This window comes from Arvicanthis niloticus, chromosome 11 (assembly GCF_011762505.2).
Source record: "Arvicanthis niloticus isolate mArvNil1 chromosome 11, mArvNil1.pat.X, whole genome shotgun sequence".
In the NCBI taxonomy this organism is placed as follows: domain Eukaryota; kingdom Metazoa; phylum Chordata; class Mammalia; order Rodentia; family Muridae; genus Arvicanthis; species Arvicanthis niloticus.
The window spans coordinates 50217119-50232783 of NC_047668.1; the positions used below are offsets into that span (position 1 = coordinate 50217119).

The following is a 15665-nucleotide window of genomic DNA, read 5'->3' on the forward strand; positions in this document are numbered from 1 at the left end:
ATCACAGTCTCATATCTCCATGGGTTGATGAGTCAGGCGGTTCTTCTGCTTCCCAGGGGTTGGCGGGGAGTTTAGGGTGGAAATTTCTAGTGGCTCCACCCACACAGATGGCAGCGCCAGCTGTTAGCTCAGTTAAGGCTAACGGCCAAGGTCAGTTTTCTTTCATATGGGGCTTCTGGTTGATTTTCTTCAGAGCATGGTGAGTGAGTTCCAGGGGAAAAAATGTATTCCGAAAGAGCAAGAACATAAGAAGCTGCAGTTTGCATCACTCATGCTGAGATACCGTTGAGGTAAGCTAGTGCCCTGGCCAAGCTCAGCATCATCATGGGAGAGAGCTGTGCAGAGACTAGTACTTGAGGGTGGAGTTCACTAAGGATCGCCAAAGCGCAATACGTTATTTATTCGGGTCTTATCAGACCTTTTTATGGTCTCCTTTGTACTTAACTTATAGCACTTACCCATCAGCTTGAAGTGGTAAGTTTGATTGTAAGGACAGCCAGGGCTACACAGAGAAAACCCTGTCTCAAAAAAATAAAATAAAATAAAAAGAATTTTCCTGCACTGGAGCTCCTTTGAGAGCAAACACCATCTTTCCATCCTTCCTCTATCCCAGTCCTAACTACACCGTGCTAGAAGGATTCATGGTGAAATTGGGGGAGACACAATTACCATCTATTTTCTATTTGTCAGACTCGAGCCCTATTGTAGCTACCTCAGTTAGACTTTGGAAGCTGAATAGACACTTAGAGTGTCCTCACTCAGAGTATGCAGCCAGCTCCTGTAACTAGATTCCTGGCAGATAGGAAGCATCTAATAACCCTTCATGGAACTAATAAACACATGACTGAGTGAACTTCCTAGTTAATCATTGAGATTTTCAAGTTGTAAATGCATCCGATTCTTTCTGTTTGTGAAAGGGTCTCCCCTCTGGTGTCCTGGCCAGCATGGAAGGTACTGTGTAGGTAGAGCTGTCCTAAACCTCACAATGATCCACCTGCCTCTGCCCTCTGGGGTGCTAGGGTTATTAAAGTGTTTCACTGTATCTTGTTTTTCAGTTTTTTTTTTTTTTTTTTTTTTGTTTTTTTTTAGATGTACACTGTGATCAAGTTGAGAACAAACACACATTCCCTAGATGAAGCAAGTCCATCAAAGCTGTCTTTAGGAGGCTTCTCTGGCCTCTCTTAGGGACAATTCCCTAGGACACACAGTTTCACTTGATAAATCAGGTTACACTGCGTTGTGTCTCTGGACACAAAGGTCAGGGAAGGACAAGGCACACCCCACGAATGTGCTCTCTACTTCCCAGACTCCGGGGTTCTGAGTGGTAGCTCCTAATGCAGGCTCCATCTAGCTCTATAAATAGTCACAGACACATCTTCAGTGGCTGCACACTGGAGTGTGGCAAGCCATTGTGAACTCAGCTCCTCCCTATTGCAAAATTCTGACTTCATCAGAGAACAGCAGGGGTGAATCATTTCTGTACAGAGGCTCCAATGACATCATTCATTTTTTAAGAACCAGAGAGAGAGAGAGAGACAGAGAGACAGAGAGAGAGAGTGAGTTGCTGTTCCTCTTTGGGACAAGGTTCTCTACCCTGCTGTAGGTATCCTGTAGGCATCCTGTAGGCATCCTGTAGGCATCCTGTAGGCATCCTGTCAGCTATGGGAACAACTTCTTACCTCCTCCAGCTTCTGTCTTTTGAATGCAGTGTTTATAACTCAAATAAAGGAAGGTTTGACCTAGTGGTTATCCAGTACCAAATGGTCAACCCCGAAGACATATATACAAGTAACAAGTAACCTGAGTAGGTTATATTTAGAAGTGTGTGTGTATGTGTGTGTGTGTGTGTGTGTGTGTGTGTGTGTGTTAACAATGAAGAAAAGAGGCCATGAATTTTAAAGAGAGCAAGGAGGGACATATGGGAGGATCTGGAGGGAGGAAAGAGAAAGGAGAAATGATGTAATATTAAAGATATATATTTATAAATACAATATATAAAAGCTGGGCAGTGGTGCCACATGCCTTTAATTTCAGTACTCAGGAAACAGAGGCAGGTGGATTTCTGAGTTTGAGGCCACAGCATGAGTTCCAGGACAGCCAGGGCTACACAGAGAAACCCTGTCTTGAAAAATAAAAATTAATTAATTAATTAAAAGAATTTTACAAAGGAAGAGAAGAGAAAGGGAGGGGGAGGAAGGAAATTAACATAAAAGGATCATTTTTCTGTTTTCTAAAAGTTTTTTGTTGTTACTTTTGAACTCTTACTTATTATTGAAAGGATTGGTATGGACTCAGGATCCCCAAGACCAAGTTCCTAGAAGAAAGGAGATGTGTTTGCCCCTGAGGAACAAACAGCAGGGAGTAAGAGACAAAGACAGGAGAGATAGGGGATGAGGAAGAAGGGGAAGGAAACAAGGGAGAGGGGGAGGGTTGTTTGTCCTGGAGCACGACCAAGGACTGCCTTTGGATAGAAAGGAGACAGATGTGGCCCACAGGCAAATGGCGCTTTATAGAGGTAAAATGGGAAACAGAATTAGGGTGAGGCACTTGACTTTAACTGGGCATGTTAATCAGGCGATGAACCGGAGGAGGCTTATGATTGTTGAACTTAAATACCTTGATAGCTGGACCTTGGTAGTCAGCCCCAGGAGGAGGAAGTAACCAATTAAGGGAATAGACCTTGGTGGCTAGCTTTAGGAATGTAATCCAATGGTTTTAGCAAAGCCATGCTGGCCACGCTCAGGCTGGCTGGAGACCTTTCAATTATTAGGGTTCCTTCAATTAATATTCACACATTGTTATAAATACTGTCAGCAGACAATTGTATGGAGTCAGATCCTCTCTTCTTCCTTCCTGGGCTTCCACGGGTGGTTGAACTCAGGTCCTCATGTGTCTGTCTAAGCGTCTTTACCTGCTTAGCCATTGCACCAACCCTAGTTCTTGTCTCAGTAAAAGGACTGACAGTGTTCTTTTCAGCGGCCCAGCTCCCTCTTGCTCCATGTAAACGCATTTCATCCAGCTCAGGATCCAAACGTGCTCTGTTGGAATCAGCCTGGTCCGTCTGTGCTTTGATTGAGTAGCATCTGCTTTATTTTTAATTTCTGGGTTTCTAGCCAGGGTGTGACGGTGTACTCCTTTAATCCTAGCATCGGGGAGGCAGCCACAGGTAGGTAGATCTCTCAGAAGCCAGCCTGGTCTACAGAGGGAGTTTACAAGGCAGCCAGGGCTACACAGAGAAACCCTGACTTGAAAAAAAAAAACAAATAACAAACCAAAGATTTAAAAATTAAATAATTAAACAAATAATTGAACAAACAAATAAATAAACAAATAAATATTCTGGGTTTCTATGGCCTTTCTATACACTTTCTAGTACCCCACAGTCACTACCACTGTCTCCTGTCTCATTCACAGGATGCCTGTGGAGACCTGAGATTCCTATATCTTAATTTTTTTCTTTCTTTTTCTTTTTTTTTCTTTTTTTTTTTTTTTTTTAAATAAGTAATGAAACCTACAAAGACCTACAAGGAATGACTTGTTTGGGCTTCAGACCAAGAAGTGAAAGGGTTAAAATAAAAGTGACTCTTGGCTTTCGACATGAGGCTCCTTCTTTTATGCTACGCATTGACGACTCACGTTTCCGTAGCTTTGGCTGAATTATTAAATGTGTGTTCAATTGCAGCTAACACCCCTGAACCTACAAGGGCCTGCTGGGTGGATTTCGTAATGATGCACTTGTGTCATGGCAAGTCCCCTGACCTTCTTTCCTCTGCCCTCTCGGTCCTCAGAGGGAAACTTAGACTCTTCTGTCATTAGGTAAACCTCACCCTTGGAAAGAGGAACATTTCCTTCTGCCTATGGCTGTTGCTGTCCCTCGCCATCAAACAGCTTTGGTTGGAAACTTTATACAAAATCTACACGGCAAATGTCTCAGATGTTCCATTTGCCACCCCACCCCCACCCCAGGAAAAATAGTCTCACGCTCTTCAAGGTCTGGTTCGAAAGTTTTATTTACTGTCTACTCTTTATTGTCATATCTGTGCTATCGCCCAAGACAGTGTGTGTATTTACATTTTCTAATGTCTCAGTTGATTGTTACCTTCATGTCCCAACCCCCACCCTGTCAATCTATGCTTGTTAATCAAAATGGGTAAGGCAGAGGTTCTTAGAGGACTTCCTGGGAACAATTTTCAGCCAAAGTTCGGGTTTTGTTTTTTTTCCTAAAATTGAGCTTGGACAAAGATATCGGACTTCGCTATTCTCTCTCTCTTTCTCCCTCCCTCTCTCCCTTTCTCCCTCCCGCTTTCCTTTCCTCCTCCCTCCCTTACACACACACACACACACACACACACACACACACACACACACACTGGAAGCTAGAGAGATGGCTCACCAAATTAAGAATACTTGTTCAGAGAATCAGGGTTCAATTCCCAGCACCACCTTGGCCATTTACGATCTTGCAAAACTCCTCTTCTGGGTGATTTGATGCCCTCTTCTGACCTTTATGGGCATGTGTGATGCATAGACATATATGTAGGCAAAACACTCATATACATAAAATAAATCTAAAGCACAATATGCATGTTTACACATACCACCACCACCACCACCATCTCCTCCAGGTAAGCAGTAAGTGAATGTGTAAAGAAGGGAGCTCCTGTCTCCTAGATGGCAGAGTCCCAGTGGGTGTCTGAATCCAACAATGAGTTTGGGCCAAGCTAAAGCAAATCCTACAGGTAAGATTCCAGACAAGCTGCGACTGCTGAAAGTTGGTGTCTTAGAAGCCAGGATACCACTGAACCTTCAGGGATGGCTGAGCAACACTGGCCAATGCAAGCCACTCGCTGACAAACTGTCGTATTTACATTTCAAACTATCTTATTTTTAAAAAGGCAGGGGGAGACTGGAGAGATGGCTCCGTGGTTAAGAGCACTGACTGCTCTTCCAGAAGTCCTGAGTTCAATTCCCAGCAACCACATGGTGGTTTACAACCATCTGTAATGAAATCCAATGTTCTCTTCTGGTGAGTCTGAAAATCTAAAAAAAAAAAAAAAAAAGTAAAAAGGTAAAAGTAACTTATATACTGTGTCCAGATGTATTTAACATTAAATCTCAAGCATTTAGAGTTATCTCTACTCTGTCCAAAGTATTGCCACTTTGATGTGTAATTTATGCAACAGTGGTTAGTGAGCCCTGAAGCTGTGTACTGTACAGTTACGGCACATCTCCATTTGGTTACTAAGTTTTTGTTAAAAATAAAGTCTGCTTTTAGAAACTGGTATTACTGACAGTTGTAAGGTGTTATGTGGGGGCTGGGAGTTGAACCCTGGTCTTTCGGAAGAGCAGCTGGTGTTCTTAACCACAGAGCCATCTCTCCTGCCCTTTAAAAAAAAAAGCATTACTTATCTACACTTTGTGTGTGTGTGTGTTAAATACCATTTTAGCAACAAGGAGTGAATGTGTAGGGCAACACACACACTCTCATACGCATACTCATGCACACACACAAGCTAAAAGTAAAAAAATTGAAAAAATCTGAAAGAATCTTCTTGGGAAATGTTTTTAGAGTTTTATATCTTGTAAACAATTTTAAAATAAAAATATTGACAAATGCCAATTTCAAGTTCCTTTTTTCTTATTTTTTTAAAAGACAAAAGTTATGGAGAGTGCCACAAGGTGGCGCTAAAATCTAGTGAAAATTCCAGTCTCTGGTCTGATCTAGTAAGGGTGTGATTTACAGATGCCCCTGGGGGTGGGGGTATAGTAACAACAACAAAACCCACAAAACAAACAAAGGGCAGATAAATTAGATCGAAGACTAGAAATAGATTAGTTCCTTTCTGTTTGAAAGACAATTTCTGCTTTCACACTGGTATGAGTGTGTTCTCCATCATACACTGAGTCTATATATTAATGACTCTTGGAGAAGAATGAAATCTAGCCATTGCCTTGCAATGAGAGTGCATTTTAAAGGGTGTGGGGCCAGAGAAGCCGGTCCTATAAAACCCATCACCAAGTGTGGAAAAGTTAACCCTATAAGCAGTGAGTTCTTTGAGGATGCCAGTCCTCGAGAGGGCCAAGTGTTTTGAGATGTGAACGGATGCCATGGAGAAGTTGCTGGCTGGAGAATGAGATTTTTCTCTTTCTTTACTTGGGCATAATTTGCACACTTTGTATTTTTAGCAATTATTTCAATATAGAGAGCTGAGCTTGGAACACCCCGTATAATACGTCTGGAAATCAGGAAGCGAGTGGACTTGGTCCTGTTTCCTGATTCTTTGTATTTAAGTTTTTGAAAGAACCTCATGGTACAAAGCTCTGTTTTATATTTTCTTAATACCTAAGGCTGAAGGACATAGCCAAGACTCCCAAGCTATATTAAGACCACAGAAAACGATGCTAACAATACAGCAATCAAAGGTTTTAACTAAGAGGAGAAAAATATGTGTAGATAAGACATAACAGGCATATGTGGGGTGTGTGTGTGTGTGTGTGTGTGTGTGTGTGTGTGTGTGTGTGAAGACTGACTTCCTAAACCAATGACAAGCCAAACCATGTGACAGTTCCTTAGGTCTGAAAAATAAAACAGAGAAAAACAATGACTGGGCCCTGTAGTGGAGATAATCCAGAGTGCGAAAACCTCAGCTCTCTTGGCAAGAATAGAACACTGTGGCTTGATCATATCTGTACAGATACACAGAAACTGTAACATTGGAATTATATGTGAAAACATTGGCTGGCTATATGTGTTTGGTCAGGTTATGGCAGAATCCGGTGTTAAGAACTAAGAAGTCTCACTTTTGAGAAATCGGGTTAGCTCCCAAAGTCATTTACTCCTCCCCCCTTCTCTCTTTGTCTCACTTTGTTGCCCAGACTGACCTCCAATCCCTAGACTCAGAAGATCAACTCCTGAGCCTCCTGTGTGGCTGGGTCTACAGGTGGGCAGGCCTACCACTGCACCGACCTTTTTTTTTTTTTACTGATTCTTGGGAAGGGCCAGGCATAGTACTAGGTCTTCACAATGCTCAGATGAGAGGAAATCTTGGCCCTCGGGCAACTCACAGTCCAGGGAGGGAAACAAAGAAATGGGCAATAACCTCATGACATGGTGGGTCATTGATTGATAAAGCTCTTTCTTAGCTGGTACCCTTAGCCTAGCTCTCCATGAGGAACCCTAAGCAGCTGTATTAAGCCATTTTCTTTCCTCTTTTTTCTTTTTTCCTTTGTTCAGTTTCTCTTGGGGGGGGGGAGGGCCCTCTTTGACCCCCTTTGCTGCTTTCTGTCCTGTTTCTTACTGACTCAGATTCTTTAAGACAGGAGGAGGTGTCATCTCCTGCAGGATGGGGTAATTCATGAATTAAGACCTGGTGTATACCAAGACACTCTATCCTCTGCACAGTAACCGTGTGCCCACCTCCAAGTATCCTGTGAGGCTGCATGCCTGCCTACTTTCCCCAGCGTCAAGCTTTTCATCTGCTCGCTGAGAGTTGTTGGGGTGGACGGGTTTTCTTGCAGTGTACTTCAACCTGTTCTCTGGCTTTAGCACTAGAATCAGATGTAATGTCGTAGAACTGGGTGAAGGTTGCCTTTCCAAGCTGGATAGTTTCCTTTTCAGTGGAGTGCCCTGCACCTCTCTTTCCTTTGTCCTACAGCTGTGCTTCTCCCAGATTCCTCCCCTTATCTTCTTCGCCAGGAGACCCAAGTGCTGGCCTCGAAGAGAAAAGCCTAGAGGGGTTCACCCAGGCCCACACAATTTACTGTCAGCCTCTCTCTGTGAAAAGGCTGCCTCTGGGCAAGTGCCAGAGTTCGGCCCAGAGCCGAAGAGGGGTTAGTCACCTAAAGAAAGTAAGAAAGAACGAAACCCTTGGCTAGGTAACAAAAACGTGCACGGGTGTCTGTTTAAGTGAAAACAAAACCACGTTAAAGGCGCCGCCCCTCCCCCAGGTTTGATCACCCGGAGTTCGCTCGGAAGCTAGGGTAAATCTGAAGCCGTGGGAGCAGCCAACGCCCCACAAAAGTGTAGCTCATCTCGGAACTGCCCGCCCAGACCCGGAGGGCTCCAGGCAGCCTGCTCCACCGTGTCGCGCTCACAGAGGCTGCGACGAAGGCGGGGACCCGGCGGCCACACAGCCCCACGGGGCGGGTCGCCGCGCAGACTCCACAGTCACCGCCTCTCCCAGCCCGGCGGACAGGGCCGTCAATCAAGCTGACGCGAGCCCGCCTTCGGACTGCAGCGGGCGGCCAATCGTAGCCAAGCTCCGCAGCGATGAGCTCAGCCCGATGGCTTCCCATTGGGTGGCTATATTAAGAAAGTGGCCGGACTCTTTAAATAGCGGGCGCTAGGGCCGCAGCCCGCATCTGCCACCGCAGTCCGGTTTACGTCGTTAGCGCCCCAGTACCCTAGGTCTGGAGAGAGCCGTGCCCAGGAAAGAACCTAGGCCGGGTCCGCAGTTATCAGCCGTCACTTCGCACAAAGCAGCGCAGCTCCGGGACCGCCGAGGACCACAGCACCGCCCGGCATCAGCGCGACGACACTCGGTGCACCGTATGTCCCTGCGCCCCCGCGGAGGCAGCCGGAGCGCCCCGAGAGAACGCGCCGCCGAGAGGTCCAGGTGCAGTTAGCGAGCCTAGCCCGCAGCGCGCGGTCGCGGGAGAGCGGGGAGCGGCGAGCAGGGAGCGGGACGGCGGCGAGGCGCTTTCGGGCCCCTCCGGCTGCCGGCGCCCGGCGAGCTCATGGCGGCCATCCGCAAGAAGCTGGTGGTGGTGGGCGACGGCGCGTGCGGCAAGACGTGCCTGCTGATCGTGTTCAGTAAGGACGAGTTCCCAGAGGTGTACGTGCCCACCGTGTTCGAGAACTATGTGGCGGACATCGAGGTGGACGGCAAGCAGGTGGAGCTGGCGCTGTGGGACACGGCGGGCCAGGAGGACTACGATCGTTTACGGCCGCTCTCCTACCCAGACACCGACGTCATCCTTATGTGCTTCTCGGTGGACAGCCCGGACTCTCTCGAGAACATCCCCGAGAAGTGGGTGCCCGAGGTAAAGCACTTCTGCCCCAATGTGCCCATCATCCTGGTGGCCAACAAAAAAGACCTGCGCAGCGACGAGCATGTCCGTACGGAGCTGGCCCGCATGAAGCAGGAGCCCGTGCGCACGGATGACGGCCGCGCCATGGCGGTGCGCATCCAAGCCTATGACTACCTCGAGTGCTCGGCCAAGACCAAGGAGGGCGTGCGCGAGGTTTTCGAGACGGCCACGCGCGCCGCGCTGCAGAAGCGCTACGGATCCCAGAATGGCTGCATCAACTGCTGCAAGGTGCTATGAGGGCCGCGCCCTGCCTCACGCCCTTGCCAGCGTGGTTCCCCCTCCTTGGCCCGGTCGCCCACGAACCGGAAGAAAGGGAGACCCATGCCCCCCAAGGACACCACCAGACTGCCTGACATCTGCTGGTGGCTCTGGCTGGTCACGCTGAGAATTCGCGTGGGCACCGAGCTCCCCCTTTCCAGTGTCTGTGTGTGTCCAGCTGTGTGGCACAGGCCTGGACGCCCTGCTGAGTGCCAAGGGGTACCTGAGCAATCTTTTCTGAAGAGCCAGGCCTCAAAGTGTGGTTGTGTGTGTGTACGATTCCCTACACCCCCCACCCGACTCCTGCCCCCCCCTCTGGTTTCCCCAGAGGCACGCAGAGTGGTCGCGCCCCAGCAGATGTTCGCTTGTAACCAGCAAGCCACTACTGTTGCTCCATGTCTGTAACATAGACCCCTGGAATCACGGGAGGGGAGGGCTGGGGAAGATGGGGATGTTACATAAATACAGATTTTATTTTCGGAGGCAGAATGGTATTGTTTAGTGGTGGTGAGTGGTGTGACCAGAGCCCAAGAGCAACTCCTTTCCCAGGCAGGGTCAGGTGCCCACCCATCCAAGCATGAACTGGACTTGGCCATCTTTCCACACCCTGGGGAAGACATTTGCAACTGACTTGGGGTTGAGAGGAAGCAGCTCCCAGACACAGTGTCTCCTGGGCCAACCCCCCAGCGAACCTCCTTTCCAGCCACCGGCAGAGGATCCAGGGTGTGTGCTATGGGGTCACTTTTGCCATAAGCGAACTTTGTGCCTGTCCTACAAGTGAACATTGTTCAGTCCAAGAGACTATTGTTACTGAATTTATTTAAAGGCTGAAGCTTTTTTGTTGTTGTTGTTGATGAAAGAATTCTTTGCACAATTGTTTCATTGTTTGATACCCAGTGCGCTTGTCATTTGCATAAGACAGCATTCTGACCACACTTGTACGCTGTAACCTCATCTACTTCTGATTTTTTTTTTAAAAAAAAACTATGACTTTAAAGAGATTACAAAAAAAAAGCCTAATTTTTGCTTTGTTATATTGGAAAAAGTGTCAACAGTGTGATTTAAAAAAAAAAATATTGTGTAGCATACGCAGTTTTGGTAAAGGAAGGCAACACGTACTGAGGTCTATTTAAACCTCCCCCACCGTCACAAGACAAGTCCATGTGAAATTTTCTGCACATCCTATGTGCAGAGCAAAGCCTTCTTCCCCTTCTCCCCTCCCCCCACCCCCTTTCCCAGCCCAGTGGTACTACTAAATTGTCTTGGTTTTTTTTTGTTGTTTTATTTTTTTTAAATAAACTGACAGATGACAAAGTGGTGAGCTTATGATGTTTACATAAAAGTTCTATAAGCTGTGTATACAGTTTTTTTATGTAAAATATTAAAAGACTATGATGATGACATTTATAAACGGCTTCTGTGGCTTTTAATAGTGTTGTCGAACATGTCTGAATTGGGTGTTAGGGAGTTCTCACTGAGATCCTTTCTGGCAGTAACTACATCTCCTATAAGGTCAGTGAGCCTGGCACCTTTTAGGAGTTGGGTACCCCTGAGAGGCCAGGTTATTCCTGTCAAATCCCTGGAGGAGGATAAGCTTGTCAATCAGACACCCAGAGTGTACTAATTATTGTGAATTTAGTCCCCTTAGGTGAGGTCCAAGGGCTTGGTCTGACTTCATCTATATGTCTTTAAAAAGTATCTGAAGTTTATTTTGAGATGTTACTTCTCTCACTTTGACAACAAGAAACATTGTCATTTGTGAATGTTAAGTGTAGATGACTTTTTAAAACTTTTTAGGGCGTGGTTAATCATTTGTGTAGCCGAGGCTAGGAATTCAGAGGTGGGGAATAGTCTGGTAGTGGTGGCAGATGCCTTCGATCCCAGCAGAGGCAGGGAATCTGAGTTCGAGGCCAGCCTGGTCTAAGGAGTGGGTTCCAGGGCTACACAGAGAAACCCTGTCTCAAAACAACAAAGGAAAATAGACAATACTCCCAAAAACTAAGTCGGTATCTCTGAGAAAGGGATGTGTGTGGAGCTCTTCAGTGGGAGCCTGGGGAGGGAGTTGAAATAAGGAGCTGGCTCTTTAATTACAGAACTTTTGCCTAAATGTTTACAAAGGAAACCATGATGCCTTACTCTGAGGACCAGGAATAGCCCGGGGTGTTTTGAGAGGTAAGTACTTAAAGCTGGAGCAGACCCCGTTTTGCGATTCAATATTGAGGACCCCTAATTTCTGACAGGCTTCCTTCTGCAGTGTACTCCAGCTAGACGGGCTGGTTTGCTCTTAGGAGACCACATTAAAACCCGGCTCTAGACCGGAGGGCTCAAACCTGCCAGCTCCGAGAAGCTTCCAGGGCAGCGTGCCAACCTCTCCCATCTACTTCAGGGGTATGTTTTTGCTTTTGACAGCACTGCATTCTGGGCTCTTCGCTGCTGAGTTGCCACCCTCTCCATGCCCCACCCTCACCCCACCCCCTGGTTCCAAGCTGGGGAGGCCTCCTTTGAAGTTGCATGCTTCAAAGAGGAGGCTTCTGTTTCCCTGTCTTCCCTCAGACTCTGAAGCACTTTTGTGAGCTCAGAAAAAACCTGTCTGCGGTGACCTTTCACCCAATTAAGCATTCAGGAACAGGGCTTCTAGCTCCGCAGAGCCAAGGCCCATAGGCCAACAGTAGGGAATTGTTTGGGCTCTGCCAGCAGTGCAGAGGCTGGGTCTTCCTCCCTGGGTGGCAGCTTCTTTGAACATAACTTACTCCTTCCCCCACTTAACACCACTCACCTTTATCCCACAGTTCGTTTCTTTTCATTTTAGAGACAAGTCTTTTCAATGAAAAACAGTGTTTACTTGCAAATTTCAGAGTCAGAGTCTTTCCGTACCAGGGAGTGCAGGAACTCTGTTGGGGAAGAGCTCAGGCTTGGGCCAAATGCCCAGAACTCAGCTCTGCAGCCAGCTGTCTGAGAGCCTGGAGACCCAGGCTCCTGAAAAGGCCCATTTTGGACTTCCTGCCAGTGCAGATCTGCCTGGTACCTAGAGCTGTTTTTCCGTGTTTGGGGGAAAACCAACACGCAGATAATGCATGGCAGCCTAAGTTAAACTTGTTTTAAGATTCAGGGCACTTACTGTAATATTCCTGCCAGAATGCACTCTTTTTGTTACACCAGGACCCAACTGGAAAATATAAAGATGAATTGCTGTAAGCTGGAAAATCAATTAGGAAAAAAAGGTAGAACATCTGGTGTTATTCTTAGGATATGAAAATTCATTTTGCACATTTAAAATAAATTCGTTGAGTTCATTTAACTGCCAGTTGAACTGTTTTCGGGGAAAATAGTGTGTGGTGGTGGTGGGGGCGAGGGGAGTTTCATTGGTCCTGGACATTTTACAGTAAGGGGTGTTGTCTAGAATTCTTTAATCTTAATTTTAACTCAGTCTGGGTTGGAAGGTCTTTCCCACATGTATTTTAATGGGGACTTTAGAATTTGTGTGACAGGAATCATATGGCGGAGCTGGTTAAAGCACAGATCATTGCTAATGGGATAGCCTCAGAGTTTCTGATCTAGTCAGTCTTAGTGGGGGTGTGAGAACGGGAGTTTCTGATAAAGTCCTAAGTGACAATGATGCTGTGATCTCGGGGACTACACTTTGAGGATAAGTGGCTTAAGGAATAAGAGAGAGTGGGCACGTAGCTTCCAGATTAAAGTGGACCAACTTCTGCAGATGTTTGGTCCTGGGGTGGGGGGTGGGGAAGAGGGAGCACAAAGAAGAAACAAAACACCTATTTATCTGTATCAGCATCTACTCTGTTAGTCCCCATGAGCCAGGGAACATAAGAGCAATGGGATGCTGCCCTTGCCCTTCAGGATCTAGGTCACAGCTTCTGACTCGCAATGGCAGCCAAGCATCCTTGGTAAGGGGAGCATGGGCTCGGGGCAGCGGTTCTGCCATTTATCTTGAACATTGGGAAAGATGTCACAGAGGAAGTAATTTGAGTGGGTGAAATGTGGGTGGAAGGAAGAGTGAGGGGGAGGGTGGGAGGGTGGGCAATGGGCTATTAATGCTTTGATGACATGTATAGCTTCTCTTTGTCACCAATTAGATGTGGCCTCTGCGGTGAGAACCGTGTGTACAACCCCTCTGGCATATATTTCTTCAATCAAGTGTCTACTCTTCCCTCCCATCCACAGCTCAGGATTCGTCTGGCAGGCCAGGGAAGAAGGTGGTTACTGATTATGTCAGTGCTTTCTCTGTGTCTTCCAAGAATGTGAGGCAGACATGGGCCAGTTTTGAAAAAAAAAAAAAAAAAAAAAAAAAAACAACAACAACAAAACTGTGCTCCTAAAAAACACACCCTTAGTTCAGTAAAGCCATGAATACTCAGACGCACCCTGTGCCTCAGTTTCTTGGATAGTAACCACATCCCTTGGTTCACCTTCAGGTTAGAGAAAGGACCTTGGGAACCAAATTACGTCCCCAACTCTCAACAGTCCACATAATAAGAGTCCAGAGGACTTAATTAATTCTTTCCTATCTATTCTCCCCCTGCTCTCTTGAGACAGGGTCTCAGCTAGCCCAGGCTAGCCTTGATCCAGCTATATAGTGGATGATCAGCTTGAACTTCTGATCCTCCTGCCTCTACCTTTTTGAGTGTTGGGATTACAGGTGTGCATGTACAACCATCCCCTGCTTATATGGTGTTTGAACCCAAGGCCTTAATGCATGCTAGGTGAGCGCCCTGCCAACTGAGCTATGCCAACACTCCATCTTGTTTGACCTTGCAGTCAACAAAATACCAGCTGAAAGACCCTGGGTTAAGCACTTTGTGAGGAGTTTGGCATGCAGTAGATAAATAGACTTCATCTCTCCTCATGTTAAGAATATTTCATCTAGTGTTATGTCTAAACAAGCAACAATAATAATATTAGCCAGGATTGATTGATTATGCAGCAAGTATTATTCTAAAGCCCTTTGTTTTGTGATTTTATTTAATTCTTATATTAATGTCTATGATCAATAGCAAATCTTTCCGAAACTCAGTGGCTCAGAAAACCATTTATTGCCTCAGAGTTTCTATAAATCAGGAATTCAGGCACAGTCTAGCTGTGTTTTCTGGCTCAAGCTTTCTCACAAGGCAGAAATCAAGTGTGTTCATGATCACAGAAGTCCTAGAGATTGGAACCTAAGGCTGTCTGGCGTCAGGACAACAGTCTGTGGTGGGATTATGATTTGAGAAAGGTCAAACTGGCTGGAGTGTTGAGGACAGGTGTGTGTGTGTGTGTGTGTGTGTGTGTGTGTGTCTGTGTACACACGCAAGATTTTGAGGAAGAGTTTGCCATGACCAACTAGAAATGAGGGCCTGGACATTGGAAGATAAAGCAGATGGGAGACAGGAAGGAGACGCTGTCTTAGTGGGAGTCACCATGGCACCCCCAGGACCTTGACATAAGTAATTTTGAGAATGTCAGTGCCGTTATTTAAGCTACAAATAAGAAATGAGCAGATCTAGGTGAAGGGTATAAGAAGGAAGTACTGAGTTTGGTTTTCTACATATTGCAAACTGGATGTCTTTGGAAATGACCATTGCCCTTACTTCCTGTATCAGACTATGATTCTGTGTTCAAATCATAGAGGTCACAATTTTTGTGGATAAGAATAGAGTCTCTGAAGCAAGGACTTTACTGGGTGTCCTAGTTAGGGTTTCTATTGCTGGTATTAAAGTTGTGTGTCACCCCCTGTCTGTCTGTAGGTTCTGAAGACTGAACCCAGGCCCTCATCATTGTACAGGAAGAACTTTACCAACTCTCTGTCTCCATAGTTCTACCATCATCATCATCATCATCATCATCATCATCATCATCATCATCATCATCATCATCTCCCCCGCCCCCCCACCAGGATTACTACTACGACTGCTATATTGATGTGCTAGAAACTGAACCCAGGGCCTGATGCACACATGCTAAGAGTGTGCGCTACAGCTGAGCTACATCTCCAGCCTAAATTGATTCTGTGTTAAGGCCAGGCTTTGCACACTGAGAATATCAATGAAGAAAAGGCCTTCGTCTCTGAAACCCCGACCCCCACCCCAGCAAACGTGTATGATGTGATCAACCCAGCCAGGTCTCTGGGGAAGGTGGCGGAGTGCCTGAATCAGACAGTAGCAGTGTGTTTGCAGGGCTGAGTGCCACCTCCACAGGATCACCTGGGTGGCTGCATGTACTCAGCTGTCACACTGTGGGCTTAGCCTCAAGTTTCAGAGGAAGGTGGGCAAAGGTTCAGGTTCTTGGTTGGAAGCTTGGCAGAACTGAGCCCGTCTTCCCAT

The 15665-nt window shown here is 46.5% G+C and overlaps 1 protein-coding gene across 1 annotated transcript; it reads left to right on the forward strand.

The window, feature by feature from the left end:
- Positions 1–8350: 8350 nt before the first annotated feature.
- On the forward strand, positions 8351–10759 carry Rhob (ras homolog family member B). The gene has a single exon (XM_034514387.2). It carries the CDS (start codon positions 8737–8739, stop codon positions 9325–9327), a length of 591 nt encoding a protein of 196 aa, XP_034370278.1. The 5' UTR covers positions 8351–8736; the 3' UTR covers positions 9328–10759.
- The last annotated feature ends 4906 nt before the right edge of the window (positions 10760–15665 follow it).

What these genes read in the sequence shown, in the direction of transcription:
- Rhob (XM_034514387.2), top strand. Translation starts at nt 8,737, where the DNA reads ATGGCGGCCATCCGCAAGAAGCTGGTGGTGGTGGGCGACGGCGCGTGC.